This window comes from Rhinatrema bivittatum, chromosome 9 (assembly GCF_901001135.1).
Source record: "Rhinatrema bivittatum chromosome 9, aRhiBiv1.1, whole genome shotgun sequence".
Lineage (NCBI taxonomy): Eukaryota > Metazoa > Chordata > Amphibia > Gymnophiona > Rhinatrematidae > Rhinatrema > Rhinatrema bivittatum.
Window position 1 is genome coordinate 8,244,609 of NC_042623.1, and position 25,633 is coordinate 8,270,241.

The 25,633-nt window shown below is 52.6% G+C and overlaps 1 protein-coding gene across 1 annotated transcript in view; it reads right to left on the bottom strand.

Annotated features, from left to right (window-relative positions):
- The window catches only part of KIAA1324L (KIAA1324 like), a 106,471-nt gene that overhangs the window by 14,567 nt on the left and 66,271 nt on the right, over positions 1-25,633 (bottom strand). Inside the window, exons 10-17 of the mRNA XM_029615372.1 lie at positions 24,929-25,057; positions 23,083-23,173; positions 21,057-21,159; positions 13,118-13,255; positions 8,318-8,581; positions 5,301-5,474; positions 1,800-1,989; positions 582-678 (exon numbers count right to left, since the gene is read on the bottom strand). Of these exons, the coding sequence (XP_029471232.1) occupies positions 582-678; positions 1,800-1,989; positions 5,301-5,474; positions 8,318-8,581; positions 13,118-13,255; positions 21,057-21,159; positions 23,083-23,173; positions 24,929-25,057 (1,186 nt within the window). The remainder of the gene's footprint in view (positions 1-581; positions 679-1,799; positions 1,990-5,300; positions 5,475-8,317; positions 8,582-13,117; positions 13,256-21,056; positions 21,160-23,082; positions 23,174-24,928; positions 25,058-25,633) is intronic.

The following is a 25,633-nucleotide window of genomic DNA, read 5'->3' on the forward strand; positions in this document are numbered from 1 at the left end:
CTTGGATGAATTCTCTTTCAAAAAGGCAAATAATAAACCATAATAAATAAATAAAACCAGAAGCAGAGAAAGAATAAGAGGAAAGGGAGAAAGGCTGAGAGGGGCGAGAGATGGAGGGAAGGGAGGGAAGGGAGAAAGGCTGAGAGGGGCGAGAGATGGAGGGAAGGGAGAAAGGCTGAGAGGGGCGAGAGATGGAGGGAAGGGAGAAAGGCTGAGAGGGGCGAGAGATGGAGGGAAGGGGGAAAGGCTGAGGGGAGAGATGAGTATTGGTTATACAGTAATCTAGGCAGTGGGTATTATTTTTGTGCTTACACGCTTTCATGACGCTTTATCTAGCAGATGTATTTTGCAGAAATTTCACCTTCGGCACAGTAATAAGTGGGAAGGTGAATCAGGAATAAGAGTGATGTTAGTGAGACGGAGAGAAAGGAGGAAGGCCAGGGTGTGCTCCTGGCAGTGGATCTGCCCTCAGGCTAAGTCACCTCTCTGCTGCTCTGCCCTAGGGAAGGATTGGCCAGACACAAACCCGCCAGCAGCCTCCATCCAGGAGCAGCGCTGGTTCTGTAGCAGCTCCTACTTACTGGTAAAAGAAATGCACGTCGGGCAGGCTCCCTGGCGAAGGCGGGAAGACGTCGGCTTTCACCTCCACGTCCTGAAGCCTCGACTCAACGGTCGCCCCTATGGAAAGTGGGAGAAAGAAACGGAGGTTGGGAGCCTGCGCCTTCCTCCCTCCCCTCCCCCCCCCCTGCAGATGACGCGTGCACCTACTGACCCCCCCCTCCCCCCACAACTGGCAGAGATGCCAGCGGGCAGAGCTGCGCCCGCTCGCTTTCACGCAGCGTCTCCTCCAGCGCCCCGCTGCTCTCCCAGGATATCTGCCAGCCCGGCGCTCAACGAAACCGGAAATCCCAGGCTCCAGGAAGAGGAGCGCAGGGCCGCACCGCTGCCTCTCAGCTGGAAAGGGCAGGATCTCCGCACCGGTGTAGCAGCGCAGAACAATAATAATAATAATAATACATAAACACACACCAGACAGGGAGGAGTCGTCGCGCGTGAAGGGGGCAGCATCTCACGCTGCTTCGAGTAAGGAGCAAGAAATGAAAGATAACACGAGCGTCCTGCGACTGAGGTCACAGATCTACGCCTCGCAGCAAACCCAGGATAAAGTCATTCCACGCTGCTCTGGCACCGGTGTAGCAGCGCAGAACAATAATAATAATAATACATAAACACACACCAGACAGGGAGGAGTCACGCGTGAAGGGGGCAGCATCTCACGCTGCTTCGAGTAAGGAGCAAGAAATGAAAGATAACACGAGCGTCCTGCGACTGAGGTCACAGATCTACGCCTCGCAGCAAACCCAGGATAAAGTCATTCCACGCTGCTCTGGCACCTGCAAACGCAAAGCTACCTGCACTAAGCTGCGATTCCCTTTCCTAGGAGGGGTCCCACTATCGCGGAGAAGGGGGTGTCACCGTGATAGTGGGAGCCCTGGCAGAGTTCGGACATAGCACCCCCTCTTGCTGTTCCAATGACCCCCGCCTGCAGCATCCGATGGGCCCCGGAGCGGAGCCAGCGGCTCACAGCTGCATGGTTGGCTCAGTGCTCCCCAGGCCACAGATCCAGACCCTCCCTGCTATCAGTTGATAGATTTTGAGCACGTTTTTGCTAAAAGTGACACGGCATGGAAATGGCGGCCTTTTACGGAAGGGGAGAAAGCACAGAGCCTCGGGGGGTTAGGAAAACAAGATTTCCCTGCTCCGAATTCCCGTAAATGCTGGAGAAGAGCGTGCGATACCCAGGAACTTGTCAGCCAGGCTGATGGACTGCGAGGACAGCGCCATCCTGAATCCCTTGCTGTCCGAGGGGATGATGGTGGACTGGCAGACGTAGGTTTTCACAAAGTTGGCATAGTCTTCCGTTTCCGCCTCCATGTCCTTCACGGTGACATCCGTTATGTTGTCGGTGCACACGGCCATCTTCTCTCCCTGCCAACACCAAAAGCCATTTCAAGGTCAGAGTCTTTAAATCCATGTGACATAAGTGCGCCACTAAAGAAAATACAACTCATCATGAAAAACAGTGGCGATTTTTGATCCCAGTCTCTCTCTCTCTCTAAACAACGCACCTTAAGTTTCTTTTTATAAAATTTCCCATGCTGAGAAGACTGGAAGCACATTTAGAAGGAAACGATTTCCATGTTTATTGCAATGCCCTGTACATCAGGCTCCCTGTAAGCACTTTACCACCTCTTCAACTGGTCCAGGACAGCGCTGCAAGTATATTATATATATATTATACATATATATATAATATACATATATATATATTATACATTTCTGATTCTCATACCAGAATACATCTCCAAATATCTAGCTGATATTATCAATGCTGTAAATCGCCTAGGCCTCTCTGTGGTAGGCGATCAATAAATTTTAATAAATGAAAATGAACTGTTCCCTCTCACATGGAATATTCCCGGACGCTCTCAAATCGGCCACCCTCAAACCCATACTCAAAAAACCGAACCTGGACCCGGACGAGCTCAACAACTGTATGACGGCTCTCTCCCCACCTTCCCCCCCACCCCAATGAAGAACCCTGGTGCCTGTCCTCCCCACCCCCCTCCTTATGCTGTCAGAGCAGCACTGGAGGTGCCGGGAGCGTCCCTCGCTCCCGGCACAGATATAAACGGTATTGGCTGGGATGGGGTGGGGGAGGGGAGAGAGCCGATCAGTGCATTTCACAGGTGGCAGCGGGGACAGGTTTTTGTTATGCGGCTATCTTTAGGCTGCTTTATCCCCCTGAATGTATGAGACGAGTTATCCGGCTCTCTCTATGCTTTACAGATTGTAACTGGCAGTGACACCGGCTCAGACCACTTATCATTAGCTTCATGTTCTGGGCGATGTCTCTTTTCCTTCTAGTGTTTTCCTCTTATCTTTCTACATATATTGCGTCTGATATTCAGCCGTATCCGGCCAAGTAAGTTTACAAGGGATATTCAGCGCCACGGCTGAGCCACGAATATCGGCGCACAAATTGCTACTTAGCCGGATAAGTTATACCCGGCTCTGTGGTTGCTCTAACATATCCGAGTAAATTAACCAGATAAGAGCGAATACTGCTACTTATAAGTTAACTGGATAAGTAGCGCTGCCCTGATCCACGCACTTTTTATGCAGCTAAAAGATAAGTGACTTACCCAGCTATCCAGCGCTGAACAAGCTTTGAATAGGCCACCTATTTATTATAACTTTGATGATTTTATTTTTTAATGCACTTGCTTTAATTGCTGTGTATGTTGTTATTTATCTGTTGTGACCAATTTTTGTGATATGTGCGGAATATAAATTTTAATAAACTAAACCAAACACGAATCCAACAAGCAACGGTAACTTTTGGTCACGCTAGGAGATCCCAAACCTTAAATTACAAAGCAAAGGTACAATTCAACTGTGCAAAAGAGCAGTGGGAGGAGAAGGGCCGACATGCAAACAAAGCTCTTTAATTAAGGCAGCTAAATTTAGGCACCTAAAGTCCCTATTTTCAGCTGAACATTTCAGCTGAAAATGTTTCTAAATTTAAGCATCTTTAAAAACTTAGAGGTCCATTTTCAGCAGCACGACGAGCTAAAATTAGCCGGATAAATGGTCACAGATATTCAGCCGAGCGCTGCTGACTAAGTGCTTTGCAGAAAAGAGCCAGCTAAAGTCCTAGTTAGCTGGATAACCCGATCCAGCCAGATAAGTTATCCCGCTAACTTAACTCTGCCCTAAAACTCCAGCAACTTATTCATCTAAACTGCTGGATAAATTGGAGGCACTCAAAGCAGCAGAAGTTTAAAACCCATAGTTTGTCTGGCTGAATCCTTGATTTAGCCAACAAAGCATCTGACCTTTGATCCCTTAGGGTCCTTGTGGTGAAACAGGGGTTTTTGCATGCTCTGTGGTTTATTGTTCTGCCCTGTGACTGTTTTCCCCAGAAAGCTCATTTCCTGTGTGCTGCTCTGCAGGTGGTGTTTGACCTCTGCACTGTGGTTCAAGCACAGGCTTTGCATGCTGCCTTGACTGATTTGGTCAGCATGCACATCCCGGCAGCCCTGAGTGCATGTAGCACTGAAACACCCTGCAGGGCCATTGGCCAGAAAGCCCTGGAGACAGAGAACTCGCCCTGACGGCTCCGGAATTCTCCAGGCTGGGCCGGGAGTGCAGAGGGTGCAGATCTGTGCACTGAGGCCCTGTCAGCTCCTGGGCACAGCCTTTTCCTGACCTCCCCAGGCACTAAGCTAAGTAGTGAAAAGCGTTTAGTTAGTTTCTACTGTTCAGTCCTTGTTCTTTTACCTGTTCCTTTTTGCAACTTTAATGTTTTTCTGTTCACTGTTCCCACTTTTTTTTTAAATAAATGTATTAGTTTCTTAGCTCTGCCTGTCTTGGACCGATTATTGATCCCGGTATTGTATGGATTTGGTCTGTGGGTGTTGTTCTAGGAACTCTGTAATCCTTGGTTTGCATGACGTACTGATGTCCCTAGAAAGCACCGGGGCACAGCTTGCAGACGGGGAACTTGCCCAGCAGGAACCCAGTTGGCAGGTAGGAGGTTGCCGGGGTAGGAGCACAGGCGCGAGTGCAGGGAGGCCTGGGCAGTGCTTGGCAGGACCCACTGAGTGGCCACAGGGTTACCCCGAGATGGTGTTAGCGGTGGTGCTGAGGAACTATGCGAGTGGCCTCTGGAGCCTTAACTCCTTTCCTGTATGTTCTAAAATTTAGGGGTCTAGAGAAACCTGGAACCTGAATTTAGGGACTCAGGCCTGGTAAATAAATGTTTTAAAAAGGCCAATTTAAGTGCCCAGCTCCCAAAGTGAGGAGGCTAAACCCTTTGAAAAATCATCCTCAAAGCAATCCAGATGTGTTGGGACAGACTGCCATGCGCTGTCTGTCTGAGGACCGGTCCCCCGAAGGCACGTTCCGGCTTCCGTAGTGCACGCACCTTTAGCCAGATGGCGAGGAGGTGTGCACAGGTGAGGGACACGGGTACATGGCCCCACCCCCCAGGCACCTGCCCTGCAAGCACATTTTACCTAAATTCCCAAAAGAGAAAGTACCCGCATGGCCTCCCCTCTGAAGATGTGCAGGGAGACGTCCTGCCTGACAATCATCCTAAAATATTTCCCTGAGGAAGGAGGAGCGACAATTAGGGAGCTGGGAGTGGGAGGAGTCACTGGTCCTGCAATCCTCGCATGCCCCTCCCCCTCCCCCCGCACTCAGGCAGTCCCACGGGGGGGGGGGGGAAAACTTACCTTGTTTCCACACAAACTGATGTTGAAAAAATGGAAATACTTTGTTCCCCGTGATGTGAAGCTGGGGCCGTTTATTAATGATCCCACGCCGCTGAGATTGCGATAATCGTACCTCAGGCTCTGGTTGTTGTAGGAAAGGGACAGAAGGCAATCGCTAAAGCAAGCGGAATGATCCTACGGGAAAAGAAAGCAAAAAACAAAAACCTCTGACAAGTTAAGGAAGAATTACAGAGGCAACGTGCTGCCAAGCCTTATTCAAATGCACATTTTTCTGCACCTACGGAAACCCAGCCAGAGAAACTCACTGAAAAAAAGCGCATCCAGCACACGCCCCACATCCCAGCGCAAACGAGATCACAAATGATGGAACAGAGGAAGTCCGTTTGCTAAACTCGTTACAGAAGTCAAGAACTGGCTTGTGCCTCTCTGGCATGCTGCTCACTAGCCCAGGGCTAGCTACCCCTCCCACTCCTGAACCTGATGCCCTGCCCTGGTGTCTGTGCCCAGCCTCTGCCTCTTACCTCCCTGGACTGCTGCCCTCTTTCACAGACAGGGTGGGGGGAGGGGGGGTGTCTGCCTGGGGTAGGACACTAGGATGCAAGACACTTAGGTGCCGCCGAACACCGGCAATTCCCCAGCAGCCTGGCCCAGACAAAACGTGAAGCAGGGACCCAGAACATTAAACAGCAGGCAAGAAAGAGCGAGCGACACATGCACAAACGATGTTACCTCGCGTGTTTCCGGGTGCCAGTCTGGTGCATCTTTGGAAGAGTGTGTGCATGCATACGTGTGCACGCGTGTGTGTGAGAGACGGATCTGTGAGGGGACTTTGGGAGGTGGAGGGTTTGCAGGGTCTGTGTGTGTTGGCATAAGGAGCAGGTGGGCAGTGTATGGGGGTGTGGCAGGTGGGAGTGTGTGCATGTGTGCGTACGTGCACGCGTGTGTGTGTGAGAGACAGATCTGTGAGGGGACTTTGGGAGGTGGAGGTTTTGCAGGGGGTGTGTGTTGGCATAAGGAGCAGGTGGGCAGTGTATGGGGGTGTGGCAGGTGGGAGTGTGTGCATGCGTACATGCACGCGTGTGTGTGTGAGAGACAGATCTGTGAGGGAGGTGGAGGTTTTGCAGGGGGTGTGTGTTGGCATAAGGAGCAGGTGAGCAGTGTATGTGGGTGTGGCAGGTGGGAATGTGTGCATGCGTACATGCACGCGTGTGTGTGTGAGAGACAGATCTGTGAGGGAGGTGGAGGTTGTGCAGGCTGTGTGTGTTGGCATAAGGAGCAGGTGGGCAGTGTATGGGGGTGTGGCAGGTGGGAGTGTGTGCATGCGTACATGCACGCGTGTGTGTGTGAGAGACAGATCTGTGAGGGAGGTGGAGGTTGTGCAGGCTGTGTGTGTTGGCATAAGGAGCAGGTGGGCAGTGTATGGGGGTGTGGCAGGTGGGAGTGTGTGCATGCGTACATGCACGCGTGTGTGTGTGAGAGACGGATCTGTGAGGGGACTTTGGGAGGTGGAGGGTTTGCAGGCTGTGTGTGTGTGACAGACGGATCTGTGAGGGGACTTTGGGAGGTGGAGGGTTTGCAGGCTGTGTGTGTGTGAGAGACGGATCTGTGAGGGGACTTTGGGAGGTGGAAGTTTTGCAGGCTGTGTGTGTTGGCATAAGGAGCAGGTGGGCAGTGCATGGGGTGAGTAGGTGTGCACACAGCTTTGGAAATGTGGGGGTAAATGGCTTTCACGGTGCCCTTTAGTGCCATCCTTCACCACCTGCTTCGGTTATTTTTCCATCTCTGTCTGCCTGTGTTGCTCTGGGCAAAGTGCTGGAAGGGTTTTAGGGTGGGGGGAGAGTTTAGAACAGAGCTTTAATGATTAAAATTCTCCAGAATACAAGTGTTTCCCATAGAAAGCAATGGGGGGAATTTTTTCTAGAGAAACTAAGGGGGATTTTCTTTTTTTGAGGCAAAATTTTGAGACTTTCCAACTGTTCTTTGAATAGTCACTGTTTCTACCGACTGACAGACAGACACAAACCCCTTTTACACAATTCTTTCATAATTCCATACGCCAAGAAGCCTAAAAAGGAAGCAGCCACCAGGCCAGCCTGGAAACCCACAGCAAGACAACATAACGCGAAGGATTTGCAGTGGAGGGCCTGCAAATATCAGCGCTGTTCAGCCGAATCATTTCCTGCTTCCATGCTCAATCTACTTTTTACCTGAAACTGAAATGTTGGGATGATCATCCTTGCAAAACATGGATTTTTAAACCAAACTTTCTTAAAAAAAACAAAAAAAAAACCCCCCAAATATCAAAAAGGTATTTAGGTGAAGTTCTAAAACTGAGGTGAAAAATTTGGCTTTAAAACTGCCCATTTCTCAGCATCATGACGCCAAAGAAAAGCCTTGGAGAGTTTGGAAGTTGCACATATTCTCGACTTCAGCCCTCGCCCAGCTCAGGAACCACAGGGCTGATTTTTATGAAGCTTGGCAGTGCGGACGTGATCGGCCTCGAGCCCCCATGCCAAGCGAAAAAAAAACAGACAGTGTCTGACCACACACCGAGCCAATGAAAATCCCAAATTTAAAATGAAGCACTATCACAGCGGCGGCGACGCGGCATCGCCAAATCCATGCCTGGATCTAAAGACTAGAACAAGCCATGAGCTGCGCGCGCTCTCGTTACAGACGGGCTCTCTCTCTCCGTCACTTAAATAGGGATCTGGGCCCCACGCTCTACTCCCGAGCTCCTCCTCGCAGTGGTCCTGTAAAGCTGCCACCGAAATCTCGCCATGTTTTGTACAGAACAAGAAACATGGCCCAGTATACCGGTGCCCTATGCGCCTGACTGGGCCGTGCCACCTCTTTCACGTCTTTGCACGCAAACATGTCAGGACTACAAAGTTAATAGAGGGGTGGGGGTAGGGAGACTGTCCCCATGACTCCTAATGCTAGAGCCACAGACCCCCCCCCACACGCACACACTTCCGATAGCGTGAGCGGAGGCGGCGAGTCCTGCACGCGCATACCTTGTTGCTTTTGCTGCCCGGGCCGCAGGGAACGCACGCCTCCCTGCCGTAGACCTGGTGCGCGGACAGGTAGGTGTCGGGGGGGCACTCCTTGCACTGGTTGCTCTCCTTCTCAATGTAGTGTCCAGCTGGGCAGGGCACACAGGAGGAGCCGGACTGCTCCGAGCCGAGAGCGCAGGCCCGGCACGTGGATGCCACGCCGTCGACGGCGTTTGTGGCTGTGATCGAGTAGATCTTCACAACGTCGTTTACGTAACGTCTGCTCTGGAATAAGAAAAGAGAAAGAAAAATCCCACATTAGCATCAGGGCAGTGCTGAAGGTCACGGGCAAGGTCACATTCTGGGGGCTGGGAGAAAGTGCTTTTTTTTTTTTGTCTGTTCTTGTTCTCTGGATATTTAACTCACTGAATAAATCACCAAGCTTTTACTAATTGTTTGGCATTGAAAAATATATTTGCACCACAGAAATCATTTACAAGGTTTATATGCCTCCAAAATCCACAGCTCACAGAAATAACACATTCATAAAATCATCACACACACAAAACAACAAGATAACATCAAAATCATTGAAATATCAAAATAATTGAAGTTCCTGTTCATACCCAGATCAGTCCAGACACGTGGGTTTTGCATTCCTACCAGCAGATGGAAGCAGAGAATACAATTTTGAGGCGCACACACAACCCTCCAACCACTGAGTCTGGCATCTGTGGTCACTACCACCAGTCTGGGACCTCCAGGTCCACTCCTTTCTCCAAATTGAGCATGACAGCCACCACGAGAGATTGGAGCTGGATTCCCTCAGAAGCAGTAAAGATAGTTGAAACTCCTCACACAATGGATTCCAACTGGACAAAAGAGCTCGCTGGAGAGGCTGCATGTGATCAAACGCCCATGGGACCAACTCTAGCGTAATGCCATAGATCCCAGAACCTGTAAATAATCCCAGACTCCGGGAACCGACAGTCGCAGCAGACAAAGCACTTGAGCCTGCAACTTGACCACCCTCTCCGAGGTACGGAACACCTCGTCTAAGCTGGTATCAAACTGTGCCCCAAGATATTCCAATGACTGGGCCAGCTCCGGATGGCTCTTTGCTAGGTTTATCACCCAACCCAGAGAACTCAAGCGCTCCATGACATCTTGAACCGAACTGCGGCACTCCATCTCAGATTTCGCCCAAATGAGCCAATCGTCCAGGTATAGATATACCAGAATCCCTTCCTTTCTGAGGGCTGCCGCCACCACCACCATCACCTTTGTCAAAGTGCTTGGTGCTGTCGCCAACCCACTCGAAACTGAAAATGCTCTCAGAGCACCATGAATCGCAGAAATTTCTAATGGTCTGGTCTTATGGGAATATGCAGTTACACCTCTATTAGATCCAATGAAGCAAGAAACTCTCCCTTGCGCACTGCTGCTATCATCGTCCGCAGCATCTCCATACGGAAGTGTGGTACCCGCAGTGCTGCACTGACCTTCTGCAAATTGAGAATGGGCTAAAAGGTGCCTTCCTTCTTGGGAACTATGAAGTAAACTGAATATCTTCCTAGTCCCTGCTCTCCTGGGGAAACCGGAACAATGGCCTCCAGTTGCTGTGTGTCCCGTAATGCTGCCCACTTGCCGCGAGACACACAGTGGGACACCACATGGGCCTCCATGATTGGGCATGAAAATTCTAAGGTGTAACCATCTCTTAAGTGATAAGAGATGGTTACACCTTAGAATTTTCATGCCCAATCATGGAGGCCCATGTGGTGTCCCACTGTGTGTCTCGCGGCAAGTGGGCAGCATTACGGGACACACAGCAACTGGAGGCCATTGATGTGATCTTGGTCCACTCCTCGTAAAAGAGGGTTAGTCTCCCTCCAACAACTTCCAGGGAAGAGTGGACCGGCCCCTTCCCCCCTTCATTGGGAGGTTTTATTTCCTCCAGCTTCTTGGCCGTTATCTCTGGAAGGTCTATGTGAGCCCCCCAAAAGGACTGCTGCCTTTCAGAACTTTGTTTCTGCGTTGAGGTGGAAGAATTCCTATTGGAACGAAACTTCTTCATCTCTCGAGAGAACGCTGCAGAAAGCTCTTCTTGACTGTCTTCTTATCCTCAGGTAACTTGTTCCCTTTAGACTCCCCCAAATGCTTCATCAGCTGTTCCAGATCTTCCCTGAACAGCTTCCCTTTAAAGGGGAGATAATAAGCTGCACTTTAGACCACACATCCACCACCCAATTGTGCAACCACAGGAATCTCTGAGCCGCTACCGTGGACACCATATTCCTGGCTGATGTTTGGACCATGTTGTACAAGGCATCTGCCACATAGGACACTCCCGCCTCCAACCGAGCAACATGGTTGGAATCAGTGAGAGCCCCTGAAGTCTGCTTCTGCCCCTTCTGGACCCAGCACAAACAAGCCCTCTGCATCAGACAAGCACAAACTGTGGCCCAAAGGCTCAACACTGAGACCTCAAAATCTCTTCAGCAGGATTTCCAACTTCTGATCCTGGACATCCTTCAGCGCAGCCGACCCTGCCATGGGAATGGTTGTCTTCTTGGTTACTGCAGACACCGCCGCATTCACCTTTGGGAGTTTCCAAAGCTCCAGGGTCTCTTCCAGCAGGGGTTACAACTTAGCCATAGCCCTGGCCACCTTCAGCCCTGCCTCAGGAGACTCCCACTCCCGGTCCACTAACTTCTTCACCTTCTTCGGCAAAGGAAAAGCCTTTGGTGGTCCATGAAGGCCATCTAACACCAGGTACACCCCTTCATTGTTGGAATCCTCCTATGTGACCTTGATCCCCCAGTTCCTCCAACACGTGGGGAATGAGTGGCCGCAGTTCCCCCTTGTGGAATAATCCTTGAGTCATCTCCTTCCGCAACAAGAGCTTCCACCACATCAGGATCACTACATGCCAGAGCACTCACAGGATCAACACTCAGATCATCTTGGGGTCATCCTGGAGTACTCAAAGGCCTCTCCATCTTCCCCCAATGTATGTTCCAGACCCAGGAGCTAAAGAATCCCCCCAGACCTGGGCTGCACACCTGCCCTAGGCTTCTTAGACGAACGCTGGGATGCTGGATACTTACTCGCTGCCTCCCTTTTTGACAGATAGGCCTTATGGAGCAGCAACACAAAATCCATAGAGAATTCCTCAGACTCACTGGATCCCGTTTCCACTGCGTCCTCCTCTGGCTCGCCTGCCCCTTCTCTATCTTCTACGGTGCCTAGTTCCACTGGAGAGAGTGGGGGAGGGAAGTCCCCAAACTGCCTCCTGCCACATGGAGACTACATGGCTGCCATCTCCTCCGCCACCCCCCCCCCCCCCCGGGTCTCCAGAACGGGGCCTGTAGAATGCTTGGGGCAACAGTTGCCCGAAACCTCCGTGGAGGTCCCTTCTCTTTCGGAGGCACAGTCGACGCAGAGAGAAGCTCCATCGGGGCGCGATTTCCTCACCTCACAGGCCCGACACAGTTTCCAATGCTCCGCGGGAGGCGTCATGCTTCTGCCGCAGCCTGCAGCAAAAATAACCCCCAAGCGCTGCAATCGCTGCAACGCTGCTGCTGACGCTGTCCCGGGCCCCCTGTGCACGTCCCCTCTCACACTCTGCAACGGTCTCACCGCCGAGATACAGCCCTGCCAAGCTCCTCGCTTTAATTTTTTTTTTTTTTTTTTTTTAAAGAAACAGTAACCGAGGAGTCCCAAGAAAAAAGAAAGATATTACTTTCCTGCTCCTGGCTACTCCTGGCTATTGAAAGAGGGAGCGAGGGAACCAGAACCCCTGGCTTTTGCTCCTTCTGGAAGATGAGGGCCAAGCCAGAACAGGGATTACTCCCCCCCCCCCCCCCCCACTCGCCCTGCTCAACTCGAGGGATGGTCCACGAAGGAACCTAACACCTCGGGGAGCAGAAGACTTCACCAGCTTCTTGAATTTCCTCTTTCTTTTTTTTTTATAATCTCCAGCTTGCAGGTTTTGCACCTCTACCATCTGCTGGAGTCAGAGAAATACTGAAGGAGTGCAGGCGGCACTCTCGGTTATGTAGCAGGGCCTCAGAGCTTTGTTCTCTGCCGCCATCTGCTGGTAGGGATGCAAAACCCACTCGTCTGGACTGATCTGGGTACGAACAGGAAAGCTGAATCAGATGGGCAGATGGTCTCCCTCTGCCATCACGTGTCTATGTTTTTATATGTTCGAATTAAATTCATATCTTGTTATTGTAAATCAAAATTATCCACTCAGCTGCTCCCTATTGCAATCTAAGCAATTACAAATCAGTACAATGGAGACCAGGAGCCGCTATAAATGCATCAAAACCTGCATTCCTTCCAGCATTTTATTCCCTTCAGCTTGGACCTGCTATAACATCCAGTCTGGCAATTCTCTGTGTGGCACATCCTGAGCAGGGTGAGCAGGTCGGAGGGTCAGGCTGGATACGCTCCGAGAAGGGAACATGCACAGCATGACTGAGGGACATGCCAGAAAGCAGAGCTCAAAGCTTCCCCGAAGGCGTGGAGCAGGAGTGACAGCCCGGGTCAGCAGCGATGGGACGGCGCCGTGCGTTCTGCGGCGCATGGGGCAGGCATGCCTGGAGCGGCAGTTACACAGGGGGCAGTGGGAACGTGCGCACACATCTACCCAAGGTGGGCCCGTCAGTCGCCACTGGGCAGACTTTTATCTGCCATCATTAACTAGGTTACTATCCACGCCAGGGCCCACGTCGTGGGAGCTGGCCGATCTAGCCATTGTGGACCGGGCGTGGGGAGGCCAGGGACCACATCAAGGCCTGCCCAGTCCCTTACATCCTGGATCTGGTTGGTCCTCTGGAAGGCCCACGTGAACATGTATGTGGCATTCTTGGAGACCACGTGTGTGTAGGACTGCTTCTCCTTACTGCCCGTCCACGATTCAACCACGCTGGTGCTCTTCCTGTTCACATCCTAAAGGCGGGAACAAAACAAGAGAGGAGCAGAAGGCAGGTCAGACAAAACTGCACAGGGATACATCAGTTAGAGAACGCCGACTTCCAGCATTAACCACACCGGCCCGACATCAAAGCTCAGGACACTTTCTCCCCCCTCTATAATGCTCAAGAAATTAGCGTGGCGGGGCGTTGCCACTCACTGATATCATCTGCATGGATTTTTCTATCAAGGAGCACTAGGAGGGGGTGTGGACATTCTGGTTCCTCCCCAGCCCTAACCCCACCTTTTTTTGGGGGGGGGGTACAAGGTCCCCTGGCGCATGCTCGGTGATTCAGTGGCTTAGGAGCTGAGGAGATTGGAGGAGCCTCCGGGATCTCAAAAGCATTCAAGAGGGATGTTGAGAAGATTTTTGGATTGATTGGCCAATGCCAGAGGGAAGGGCATCCCCCTGCTGTCCCAAAGGACTGGATCAGAGATTTTTCACCCAGGCGACCAGTTAGCAGCTTGGCAGGCCAATACAGTAAAGTGCGGCCGCGGTTACCCTGCTCCTAACCCGCTTTCTACTCACAATTTGGCCGCGTTAGTCCAACCCGCGATTCACTATCCCCTTTAACCCATCCTTACCGCCTCTTTACATCAACGGGTAACCCTTTCCGCCCGCGGCATGGATATGAGATGTAGACGATCGGATTAGCTATTCCCTCCCATACAGTAACGCGCGCCCCGACTATCGCTTTTTAAACCTGCAGTTTTGCCGCGTGTTTAACCTAATTTACCGCCTACCCCTACCCCTGCGTTAGTGTGGAGCGTCAGGCAAGCCGAGATGAAATTTCACGGGCCACGGAGCAGTCCCAGCCAGCCCCGCTTCACTGCCTGACCCCCTCACTCCCCGGGACAAGACCGAAGTGAATCGGGCAAACTTTCCGCCAGCCCCCGCTCACCTGCCCTGGCCGCGTCCATCTCCAGCGCTGACAGCTCCGGAGCAGCCCCAGTCCTCTCTCCCCTCCTCCCGGGGGCAGCCGGCGGCGAGAGCGGCTTCAGCAGCCCGGGGCAGATCGGGGGCTCCCCATGGCTCCCTATTCTCTAAAAGGTAATGAGCGCACGCCGTGAGCTCTGACGTCGCACACCGTAACCTCGGACGTCCAGCCGGGCGCTCAGGTCACGGCGTGCGACGTCCGAGGTCACGGCGTGCGCTCATTACCTTTCAGAGAATAGGAAGGCATGGGGTGCCATGGGGAGCCCCCGATCCGCCCCGGGCTGCCGAAGCCGCTCTCGCCGCCGGCTGCCCCCGGGAGGAGGGGAGAGAGGACTGGGGCTGCTCCGGAGCTGTCAGCGCGCCCGCACGGGAGACCGGCACCCATGGACGCGGCCAGGGCAGGTGAGCGGGGGCTGGGGGAAAGTTTGCCCGATCCTGGCTCCTCTAAAGGTCTTGTCCCGGGGGGTGAGGGGGTCAGGCAGTGAAGCAATCATTTGCCCAGGACAAGAAAACAAACTGCACCAGCCCTGCTCCTGTATCCACTTCCTGGTGCCTGTCATTTGAAATGTCAGGCACCAGCGCACCCAGGTTACTGTATAGAGCGCTCTCTACAGTAAAATGGATTGCGCTTCATGGACGCGCTTTGGACGCGGCTGGCATTTGCATGCCATGTAAATACCTTATCGAGCGGTAGGCGATCCGAACTGCGCGTGCGGCAAACGCAGGTGCGCCTGGCACTGCCGCACTCTTTCTACCGCGTCCGTACTGTATCGGCCCGAATGTGAGGAGAAGGACAGACTTCTGGGCCAACAACTCAAGAGACCTCATGGTTTTTGCAGTTGGTTTATAGTTTAGCAGTTCTGATCCGGCTCTGGGACGGCTCTGAGTTTCCTGGAGCTGCCCTCACTGCTCAGTGAGGGAATGGGACAAGGAAACCATCTCTTTTCTTCTGGTGATTTCTCCCATTTTGATTCTTATTTCTGTGATTTCGCCCTGGACGCTTTTCTTTAAGCTGCAGTAAAGATTTGCTTTTGAACACCACTGTTGGACTCCTGGGACTGGCGGGTGAGTTTGTGGCTGAGATTGTGAGCGACAGCGCCCGGGGCCCTGAAAGATCATTCCCCCCCCCCCCCCCCCCATCCAGACTGGATCTGGACCCGTGGCACCCCTGGTTGACGACATAAAAGTGGCGTCCGAACAGGGATCCACTGGTGCGGAAACCGGAGAGAGTGTGGAAGATGAAATCCCCAGCTGTGCAAGTGACCGTTTCTGGAGTCTGGAAAGGTTTCCCCCATTCGTTTTAGTGGGTGAAAGATGGAAAGTCCTCATGCCTTCTGCCTGAGGGAGGGGCTGCCTTTGGGACCCCAGGAGGAGCCGAATGCCCCTGGGGAAGACCGAGGACGTCAGCACACCTGAGAGGAGGAGGAGGAGGAGGAGGAAATGGGCTGCACAGCTGGACCTGGGGTGCCCCCTGCCTACCGCTGAGGAACTGCAGAGGATGCTGGGAATGGAGCGCCACTGCTCTGGAGGAAGAGCGCTGCGCTGGGCCCCAGGAGCTCCGCCGAGAGGACTGGGAGGGGGGGGGGGGTAAAGGGTGCAGTAGCGCACCTGATGTCCCTGCCGCTGGGGGGCTACCGGGCTTCCAACGTGCTTGTGCCCGAAGAGAAGAGCAATGGCAGTGCTGGCTCAGGGCCCGCCGGGAAGGAAATCTGTGAGGCGGTGAGACCCCCCAGCAGAGAAAGGAGACCCGAGGGAGCCCGCGGTGGCAGCGGTGCCGTGGCGGCACAGAAGACGATAAGCCTGGACAGAGAGAGAAGAGCCGCGGCAGCGCCGCCCGGAGCTGGCAGAGGACGAGCCACAGCGGCAGGGTGTGGCGAGGCCCAGAGAGGCTGGCGCTGCCTGTGAAGCAGCAGCAGCAGCTGGGCCGGCACAATCGCATGCCTGCAGGAGGAGAAGGGGAGCATGGCCCCCGGGCCCAGCGCAATGGCCGCATCAGGAGAGCGCTGGGGTCATGGGTGGAGACCACAAAACGCCCGCCTCGCTGTGTGGCTGCTGCGGGACCCGGGAGGCGAGCCGGGGAGGCAGGGCCCTGTCGGGGAAGGCTCCCGGAGTGAGAGAGGAGCTGCCGCTGATGCTGCCTGGCTGCTCCGATGCTCTCCCGGCAGCAGCGCCTGAGAAGCACGGCTGCAGCGAGGGGACCCTGCCGAGAAGCACGGCTGCAGCGAGGGGACCCTGCCGAGAAGCTGCTGCAGCGAGGGGACCCTGCCGAGAAGCGCTGCTGCAGCGAGGGGACCCTGCCGAGAAGCACAGCTGCAGCGAGGGACCCTGCCGAGAAGCTGCTGCAGCGAGGGGACCCTGCCAAGAAGCACGGCTGCAGCGAGGGGACCCTGCCGAGAAGCACGGCTGCAGCGAGGGACCCTGCCGAGAAGCACGGCTGCAGCGAGGGACCCTGCCGAGAAGCGGCTGCAGCGAGGGGACCCTGCCGAGAAGCACGGCTGCATCGAGAGGACCCTGCCGAGAAGCACGGCTGCAGCGAGGGACCCTGCCGAGAAGCACGGCTGCAGCGAGGGGACCCTGCCGAGAAGCACAGCTGCAGCGAGGGGACCCTGCCGAGAAGCTGCTGCAGCGAGGGGACCCTGCCGAGAAGCACGGCTGCAGCGAGGGGACCCTGCCGAGAAGCACGGCTGCAGCGAGGGACCCTGCCGAGAAGCACGGCTGCAGCGAGGGACCCTGCCGAGAAGCACGGCTGCAAGCGAGGGACCCTGCCGAGAAGCTGCTGCAGCGAGGGGACCCTGCCGAGAAGCACAGCTGCAGCGAGGGACCCTGCCGAGAAGCTGCTGCAGCGAGGGGACCCTGCCGAGAAGCTGCTGCAGCGAGGGACCCTGCCGAGAAGCACGGCTGCAGCGAGGGGACCCTGCCGAGAAGCACAGCTGCAGCGAGGGACCCTGCCGAGAAGCTGCTGCAGCGAGGGGACCCTGCCGAGAAGCACGGCTGCAGCGAGGGACCCTGCCGAGAAGCACGGCTGCAGCGAGGGGACCCTGCCGAGAAGCACGGCTGCAGCGAGGGACCCTGCCGAGAAGCACGGCTGCAGCAAGGGGACCCTGCCGAGAAGCACGGCTGCAGCGAAGGGACCCTGCCGAGAAGCACGGCTGCAGCGAGGGGACCCTGCCGAGAAGCACGGCTGCAGCGAGGGACTCTGCCGAGAAGCACGGCTGCAGCGAGGTGCGCTAGATCAGGAAGGCTGGAAAACCCCAGGTTTATGCTGCGGGATCGGGCCTGGCAGTGGAAAAAAAAGGCAGCCAGTGGGACTTACCCAGAGGTGAGTATCAGTGGCAATGGGTCCAGCACTGGAGCAGCCACTCAGTGCCCTGCTGCCCAGTCCTGCTGCAGTGATATGGAAAAGGGCCTGGCATGGTGAGGGCTGGCCTGCAGGCTCCCTTACTGCTGTGTTGTTTGTGAACTATAACAGGGGTCAAAATGCTATAATGCGTCTGTGCACACGATGCCTGGGGAATTGCTACCTCACGTGTTTGCAACCCAGGCCTCCACAAATCAACAGGCACCGGGCGCTCAAGCCCCAACGAAGACCAGGGCCAGGAGAGGCCAGGGCTATGATCATATGATCGCCTGCTGAATTTTGCATATAAATTAAAACCTAATCCCAAGGTTGCGGGTGGGAATGTGCTTTGCTGTTAAACACATTGCAATACAAATAATGTAAATGGTTGATTTCAGAAGGTTATTTTTCTACTAAAATTCTGAAAATACTCCATAAAAATCAGAAAAAAAATGAATACGGTGGTGTTCAGCCACAAACTCACTCCGATATGATGTCGCCACCAATATCGGTATAGAAAAGTCTATAAATAAATATCATCCTAGTATCTGCTTGTGGGCTTTCTGCTACGGGAGGGAGTTTGTGTCATTTTCCTGGATAACCCCTAATTCTGGTGTCAGGTTTCTCTGTAATCTGGACATTTTTATGCCCTGGGTCTACCTAACTGGAGTAAGCTGCTCAGGACAGACCTCCCTGGAGTTCAATTTAGTGAAATTTTGGGAGGGGGTCCCTGCCTCCATAAGCTGACAGTTAAATGTTTTTTTCAATGAAAGCTTTTGGTATTCTCCTTAAGGGACTACAATAAGGGAATCAGAAGAACTGCAGTTGCTAATGCTTTTTCCCTGTTTTACTGTACATGGGTGCGCTGCTGATGGGACACTCCCCTCCTTACTAGTGGGTGATCCCTGTGAGGGTACTGAGCATTGGACTGTGTACTACCCCCCACGTTAGTGGGCTGGAAGGGGCCCAGTGTGGCCATTTTCATGGTCTTCCCCGAGAAGATCAGCTAAATGTGCTTTGTGAAGAAAGTTACTGATATGTGCGTAATTTCACATCTTAAGGTGGTCCATGCTACTGTGCTTCCTACTGCTAAACTTATGGGGGTGATCTCTGCCATCTCAGGCTCTACTAAGTGGCATGGGATAGTGTCCAGTACTCTAGTGTGGGTTTAAGGGCAACACGGAGGTGTGGTTAAAGTGAATGGTGGTCCCTACCGCCATGAGCTCAGTCAGCTTTGGAAAGTGTAAAATTTCAATCGCTGTCCAGGGACTTCGTAACCCATCAGTGTGGATGAAAGAAGGCGTTTATACGATTAATCTTAGGGATAGTTGATGTTTGCATATTGTTGTTGTTTATGCTGTTTAACGTCAGGCATAAAAATGTGTCGGATATTAACAGGGTGCAGACTATGAGGACTCCAGCCCGCGGATGGAGAGCAGCACAAAGGGCACGGCATTCAATGCAGCTCCCTGCCCAGAGGCGGACTGGGATCGGAAGTCCTTCAGGCACAAGGAGGGTGAGTCCACGTTAGAGTGAGGCCATGTGCTTTCCATCAGGCCGATACAGTAAAGTCCGCGGGAGAGCGGGTGAACGCCCAGGCCACTCATCAGTGCATGCGATGCAGTATTCAAATTAGGTGGCGCGGTAGAAACGGGGAAAAGGAGACGCTAGGGACACTAGCGTGTCCCTAGCGTCTCCTTTTTGACAGGATCGGCGGCTGTCAGCGGGTTTGACAGCCGATGCTCAATTTTGCCGGCGTCGGTTCTCGAGCCCGCTGACAGCCACGGGCTTGGAACCTGACGCCGGCAAAACTGAGCGTCCGGTTTTCGGCCCGACAGCCGCGGGACGAATTCAAATTTTATTTATTTATTTTTTTTTTTTTTAACTTTTTTAACTTCGGGACCTCCGACTTAATATCCCCATGATATTAAGTCGGAGGGTGCACAGAAAAGCAGTTTTTACTGCTTTTCTGTGCAGTTTTTACTGCTTTTCTGTGCACTTTCCCGGTGCCGGAAGAAATTAGCGCCGACCTTTGGGTCGGCGCTAATTTCTGAAAGTAAAATGTGCGGCTTGGCTGCACATTTTACTTTCTGTATCCTGCGCGCATACCTAATAGTGCCCTCAACATGCATTTGCATGTTGAGGGCACTATTAGGTGCCGCGGGTTTGGACGCGCGTTTTCCTCCCCTTAGTGAATAAGGGGTAAGGGAAAACGCGCGTCCCAGAGCAGGCTGACAGTGCATCCGTCGGAGCGCACTGTACTGTATGGGCCTGTTAGTTAGGCCCCCAGACTAGCACAGACATTTTGGTGCAGCTCTCACAGGTTCTTTTGGTCGCTCAGGTAAATGTTGCTTCGTGCTATGTACAGGGATGATTTTTTTTGTGCTGGAACTTCGCTCTAGTTCTCCTTCCCTCACTGGGGAGGAGATGTTTGTCATGGATGGACGGGAGATGGACAGAGAGACCTTGGCTTTCCTCATTTTGAAATTCTTGATGCTATTTTTGATGATCTCAGTTTTGGCCTGCATAGTAATACTTGAGTTTAATTTGAACATGAAGGCCAGCGTTTGGTTATTTGTTCCCAATACTCCTGGCTGAACGTTTGGACTCTGGGCTGACTGCCAATTCTTCCATCTCTGCTTCTATTTTGGGGACCTCGTCCAGCTGGAGTGCGACGAAATTGTATTTGTTAGTGACTGACAGCGCCAGGGATCCCCAAAGTTCATTCTTGACCCCCGACCAGACTGGACCCATGACCTGTACCGCCCCTGGTTGAGGCTAACTACCCAAACGGGGGAGCAGTTACATTAGCAAAATCCGGTAGGTTTTGGTGAAATACCCTGTATGCAGCTGAATTACAGAAAAGCCAAAAATCCACATCAAAACCTTCACCAGATGGGGAAGATTCTGCTAACAGGAGAGGCAGCCGAGCATTCAGCAGCATCCGGGGCATCACCAGGTCCCGTCTTCCACGCGAAGGTCAGCGGCAAGGCTGCCCCAGTTCTCCCCGTGTTTCACGGCCTCACCCCAGGCTGCTCTCTGCCCTCGTGACTTCCTTCTGCCCCCACAACCGCCGAGAACACCCGACAAATCTCGCTCTTCTTTTTCACCAGACCTTTAGTATTAACTACGGTAAACTTCTGAAATGCTGCTTGGTAATATCCAGAAGGCAGTTCTAGGAGCAAACTGGGGGCCCTTGCATGTTCTGAAACGTTTTAGGAGAGGCTGCGGTGTCTGAGCTATCGGGACCTCGCGGGCCCCAGGCACGCGACCCATCAGAAGCTCAGGTACATCACTAGTTTCTTGTGTTGCCACATCCTTATCTGCAGTCCCACTCTCACCGTTAAGTGCTCTTACACTGCAAATGTGGAAAAATTGGAAAGGACCTTCTTGAAGTCAAAACCAAAGAAACTGTGTGAAAAATATTCCTCCCCGCTGCCATCGGAAGGGCCCGGACCCAAACACGCACAAAGCTCGGGGCAATCTCCGAATCGTGCACTCACCACCATGAAGTACAGCACGCAGTCCGTAGAGCACAGGGACTCGAAGACAAAGGTGACACGGCCCAGCTCCACCCCAGTCGCACCCGTCACCGACGTCGGGGGTCTGCGTGCAATGAAAGGAAACATTTCTGTGGTTAATAAAAGAACTGAGAAAAGTATTAAAAGCAGAACACAACTTCAGTACAATTCCTTAAAGAAAGAGGCAGGCTCTGAATCCGCAATCAGTGAGAGACAGGGCTTATACAGGATTTATAATAAATGCAGGAGCACCACAGCACTGATAATGCACAATGGTGCTTTGTACCAGCCAAGCCTACAACCCACCCCTCTCACTCAATTTCTAACCAGGCAGGAGTGGAGAAGTAGCTCAGTGATTAGCGATGATCCTCCTACTGACCTTCAGCAAGTCACTTCACCCTCCACTACAGAGGATCCCTAGCAGTAAGGGAGTGAGGGGTAAAGTCTGGGATAAGCACAGAGGATCCTTAGCTGTGGGGGAGTGAGGGGTAAAGCCTGGGATAAGCACAGAGGATCCTTAGTTGTGGGGGAGTGAGGGGTAAAGCCTGGGATAAGCACAGAGGATCCTTAGCTGTGGGGGAGTGAGGGGTAAAGCCTGGGATAAGCACAGAGGATCCTTAGCTGTGGGGGAGTGAGGGGTAAAGCCTGGGATAAGCACAGAGGATCCTTAGCTGTGGGGGAGTGAGGGGTAAAGCCTGGGATAAGCACAGAGGATCCTTAGCTGTGGGGGAGTGAGGGGTAAAGCCTGGGATAAGCCCAGAGGATCCTTAGCTGTGGGGGAGTGAGGGGTAAAGCCTGGGATAAGCCCAGAGGATCCTTAGCTGTGGGGGAGTGAGGGGTAAAGCCTGGGATAAACACAGAGGATCCTTAGCTGTGGGGGAGTGAGGGGTAAAGCCTGGGATAAGCACAGAGGATCCTTAGCTGTGGGGGAGTGAGGGGTAAAGCCTGGGATAAACACAGAGGATCCTTAGCTGTGGGGGAGTGAGGGGTAAAGCCTGGGATAAGCACAGAGGATCCTTAGCTGTGAGGGTGTGAGAGGTAAAGCCTGGGATAAGCACAGAGGATCCTTAGCTGTGGGGGAGTGAGGGGTAAAGCCTGGGATAAGCACAGAGGATCCTTAGCTGTGAGGGAGTGGGGGGTAAAGCCTGGGATAAGCACAGAGGATCCTTAGCTGTGGGGGAGTGAGGGGTAAAGCCTGGGATAAGCTCAGAGGATCCTTAGCTGTGAGGAAGTGAGGGGTAAAGGCTGGGATAAGCACAGAGGATCCTTAGCTGTGAGGGAGTGAGGGGTAAAGCCTAAGATAAGCACAGAGGATCCTTAGCTGTGGGGGAGTGAGGGGTAAAGCCTGGGATAAGCACAGAGGATCCTTAGCTGTGAGGGAGTGGGGGGTAAAGCCTGGGATAAGCACAGAGGATCCTTAGCTGTGGGGGAGTGAGGGGTAAAGCCTGGGATAAGCACAGAGGATCCTTAGCTGTGAGGAAGTGAGGGGTAAAGGCTGGGATAAGCACAGAGGATCCTTAGCTGTGAGGGAGTGAGGGGTAAAGCCTGGGATAAGCTCAGAGGATCCTTAGCTGTGGGGGAGTGAGGGGTAAAGCCTGGGATAAGCACAGAGGATCCTTAGCTGTGGGGGGGTAAAGCCTGGGATAAGCACAGAGGATCCTTAGCTGTGGGGGAGTGAGGGGTAAAGCCTGGGATAAGCACAGAGGATCCTTAGCTGTGGGGGGGGTAAAGCCTGGGATAAGCACAGAGGATCCTTAGCTGTGGGGGAGTGAGGGGTAAAGCCTGGGATAAGCACAGAGTATCCTTAGCCGTGGGGGAGTGAGGGGTAAAGCCTGGGATAAGCACAGAGGATCCTTAGCTATATGGGGGAGTGAGGGTAAAGCGAGGGGTCACGTAGATTGTGTATTATCATAATGAGGCAGAATAGTGGATAGATCGTCATCATGTTCTAAGTTTCTCTACCTCAGTAAAATAATTGAACACTGTAAATAAAATTCAGATTTCTCACTTAAATCCTGGAACGTGCAAATTTAAGATAAGATAATCATTGTCAGAGCCTCCGGACCCACTCTGGATGTGATCACCAGCCACTTCCCAACCTGCAGACAAAGGAAACAATTTCATATTATTAAAAAATATAAATGAAAAAAAACAACAACACCACAGCTCCTGGCAACAGGGATGAGGCGTCCCCACTGCCGAAAACACAGCCATGCACTGTGGGAGCAGGAGGGGATGCACTGGGCAGTTTGCCCACCTCAGCATTCCCAGAACAGAGACTCAGCTGCCAGCTTAGGATGTGGCTGGACTACTGCAATGCTCTGCATCCGAGCCTGCCGAAAGAGCACAAAAGATGCAACATAATAGGAGGAACGCAGGCAGAAACCAGAGCTGGTTGGATGCTCCGGTGGCCCATCTCTCCCCCTATTGTCCAGTTTACGTCGGCTTCCAACAGAATATCAGGAGTGAAGGCAATTCCTGCTATACCTCGGTATATAAAAAAATGTTAAATAAATAAAAAAAGATTTACCGTATTTTTCGCTCCATAAGACCATAGGATTCAGAGGGGGAAAATTTTAAAAAACCCAAAAAAACGGTGTGCTAAACCGGTTCTGTTCCCGAGGGTCTGTGCGTCTTATGGAGCAAATTAGGGGTAATCCAAAAACAGAAAAGGGGAGCCGATCCTGCACTTAAACAATACGCAGCTATGGGAGAAGTGCAGAAGAGAGTGAAAGTCCACACAAGGATTTCTATAGGATATTCCTTAAATCATTTTGAGTATGATATTGAAATCCTTGTGTGGACATTTACTCTCTTCTGCACTTCTCCCATAACTGAAAATTAGGGATATGCATACAATTTTTTTGTCCCCTTTTTGTTTTTGGGTCTGGGGAGGGCCATTTCGGTCCACTCCCCGGATCAGAAAACTTTTATCGTTCTTTTCTGGAAAAAAAAAACAAAAACCCATCCCAACCCTTCAAATGTACTTAACTACAACCCCCCCCCCTCCTGATCCCCCCCCCCCCCTCCCAAGACTTGCCAAAAATCACTGGTGCTCCGGGAGCGATCTCCTGCACTCGGGCCGTCGGCTGCCAGTAATCAAAATGGCACCGATAGCCTTTGCCACAATGGCACCAGTAGCCCCTGTCACATAGTAAGGGCAAAGGCTATCGGCGCCATTTTGATTACTGGCAGCAGACGGCCCAAGAGCAGGAGATCACTCCCGGACCCCCTGGACCACCAGGGACTTTTGGCAAGTTTTTGGGGGGAGGGGGTCAGGAGGGTGGGGGAGGGGGGGTTGTAGTTAGTTTTTTTTATATTTGCTCCATAAGACGCACAGCCATTTCCCCCACTTTTGGGGGGAAAAAATGCGTCTTATGGAGTGAAAAACACGGTAAGTTCAAACTCCTGACTCTGGATACAAGGGTCAGTTATGTGCCTGAGGCTTCAACGCATCACAAGCTTTCCTGCTCTGTGTCCCAGGGCCCGGCCTGTGGCCCCCAGACTCCGGCGTTCTCTTCCGGGGGGGGATCAGAGCCCAGGAGGATGATCACCATTTTAAAGAGCAGGTTAAATCATGGCTGTTCACTTCTGCGTTTAGCAAAACCAGAGGGCGGTGTCTGGATGTGGCATGGGAGTCATAACTGAGCCTTCTTTTAATGGGATTTGGGTAGCTGGAGGATTTTTTGATTTATGCTAATTTGTTTTGTACTGCAAGTTTGAATAAGAATTGCTTTGCAGATTAGTTTAGTTTTATTATATTGTTCATTTTAGCTCACAGCTTCTTGATATATGCGATCCACCGTGTAAATACATAAAGTAACTGAAGCCGCTGGGCAGGAAGTGCGACTCACCGTTCATCCCGTCGCACTTGGAGTTCCCGACATTGAAACACGACGTCTTCATGTTGGCAGGGAGAATGTTCCACCATTTGTACTCGAAGCCTAGAACCGGCTCCGTGCCAGCGGGACATGGATGGCACGCTACAGGAAGCAGGAAGAAGGAGCACGAGCTAAGTCAGGACCTTCACATCCCTCCTGGCAGACGCATACAGTCTGACTACTCAGAAAACTAAACCAGACCTTTGTACCAAAAACCCTGAAAGAGCAGAGAACGGTGAAACTTTCCTTTAGTCCTGCCAGACCAGTTCAGACAAGGAGGTTATGTTCATCTGCCAGCAGATGGAGATAGATTAAAAAAAACAAACACCTCAAAGCTGACTTCACTCCCCCTATGGAGGTCTGGTGATACCTTCTGTCTCCAGAAGATGGTGCAAGACACGTGGACTGGTCCTGCAGCTCCTGGGAAGGCTTCAGGCTCAGATTCCCAGCGGATCGTAGAGAGTCTGGGCAGGATTCTGAGCAATACTCTTGTTGTGACTGATTCTCCCCGAATCAGTAAGGGTTTGAGTTCCTGCACCGATGGTGATCCCCGGTGACTTTTCCCCTTTCTGGGGCCGACAGCAAAAGTTACCGACAGCTCATTCTCATATTCTCCCACTATTCTTGGAGAGTAACTGGGATACAGGAAAATTTATTTAAAAAAAAAAAAAAAAAAGG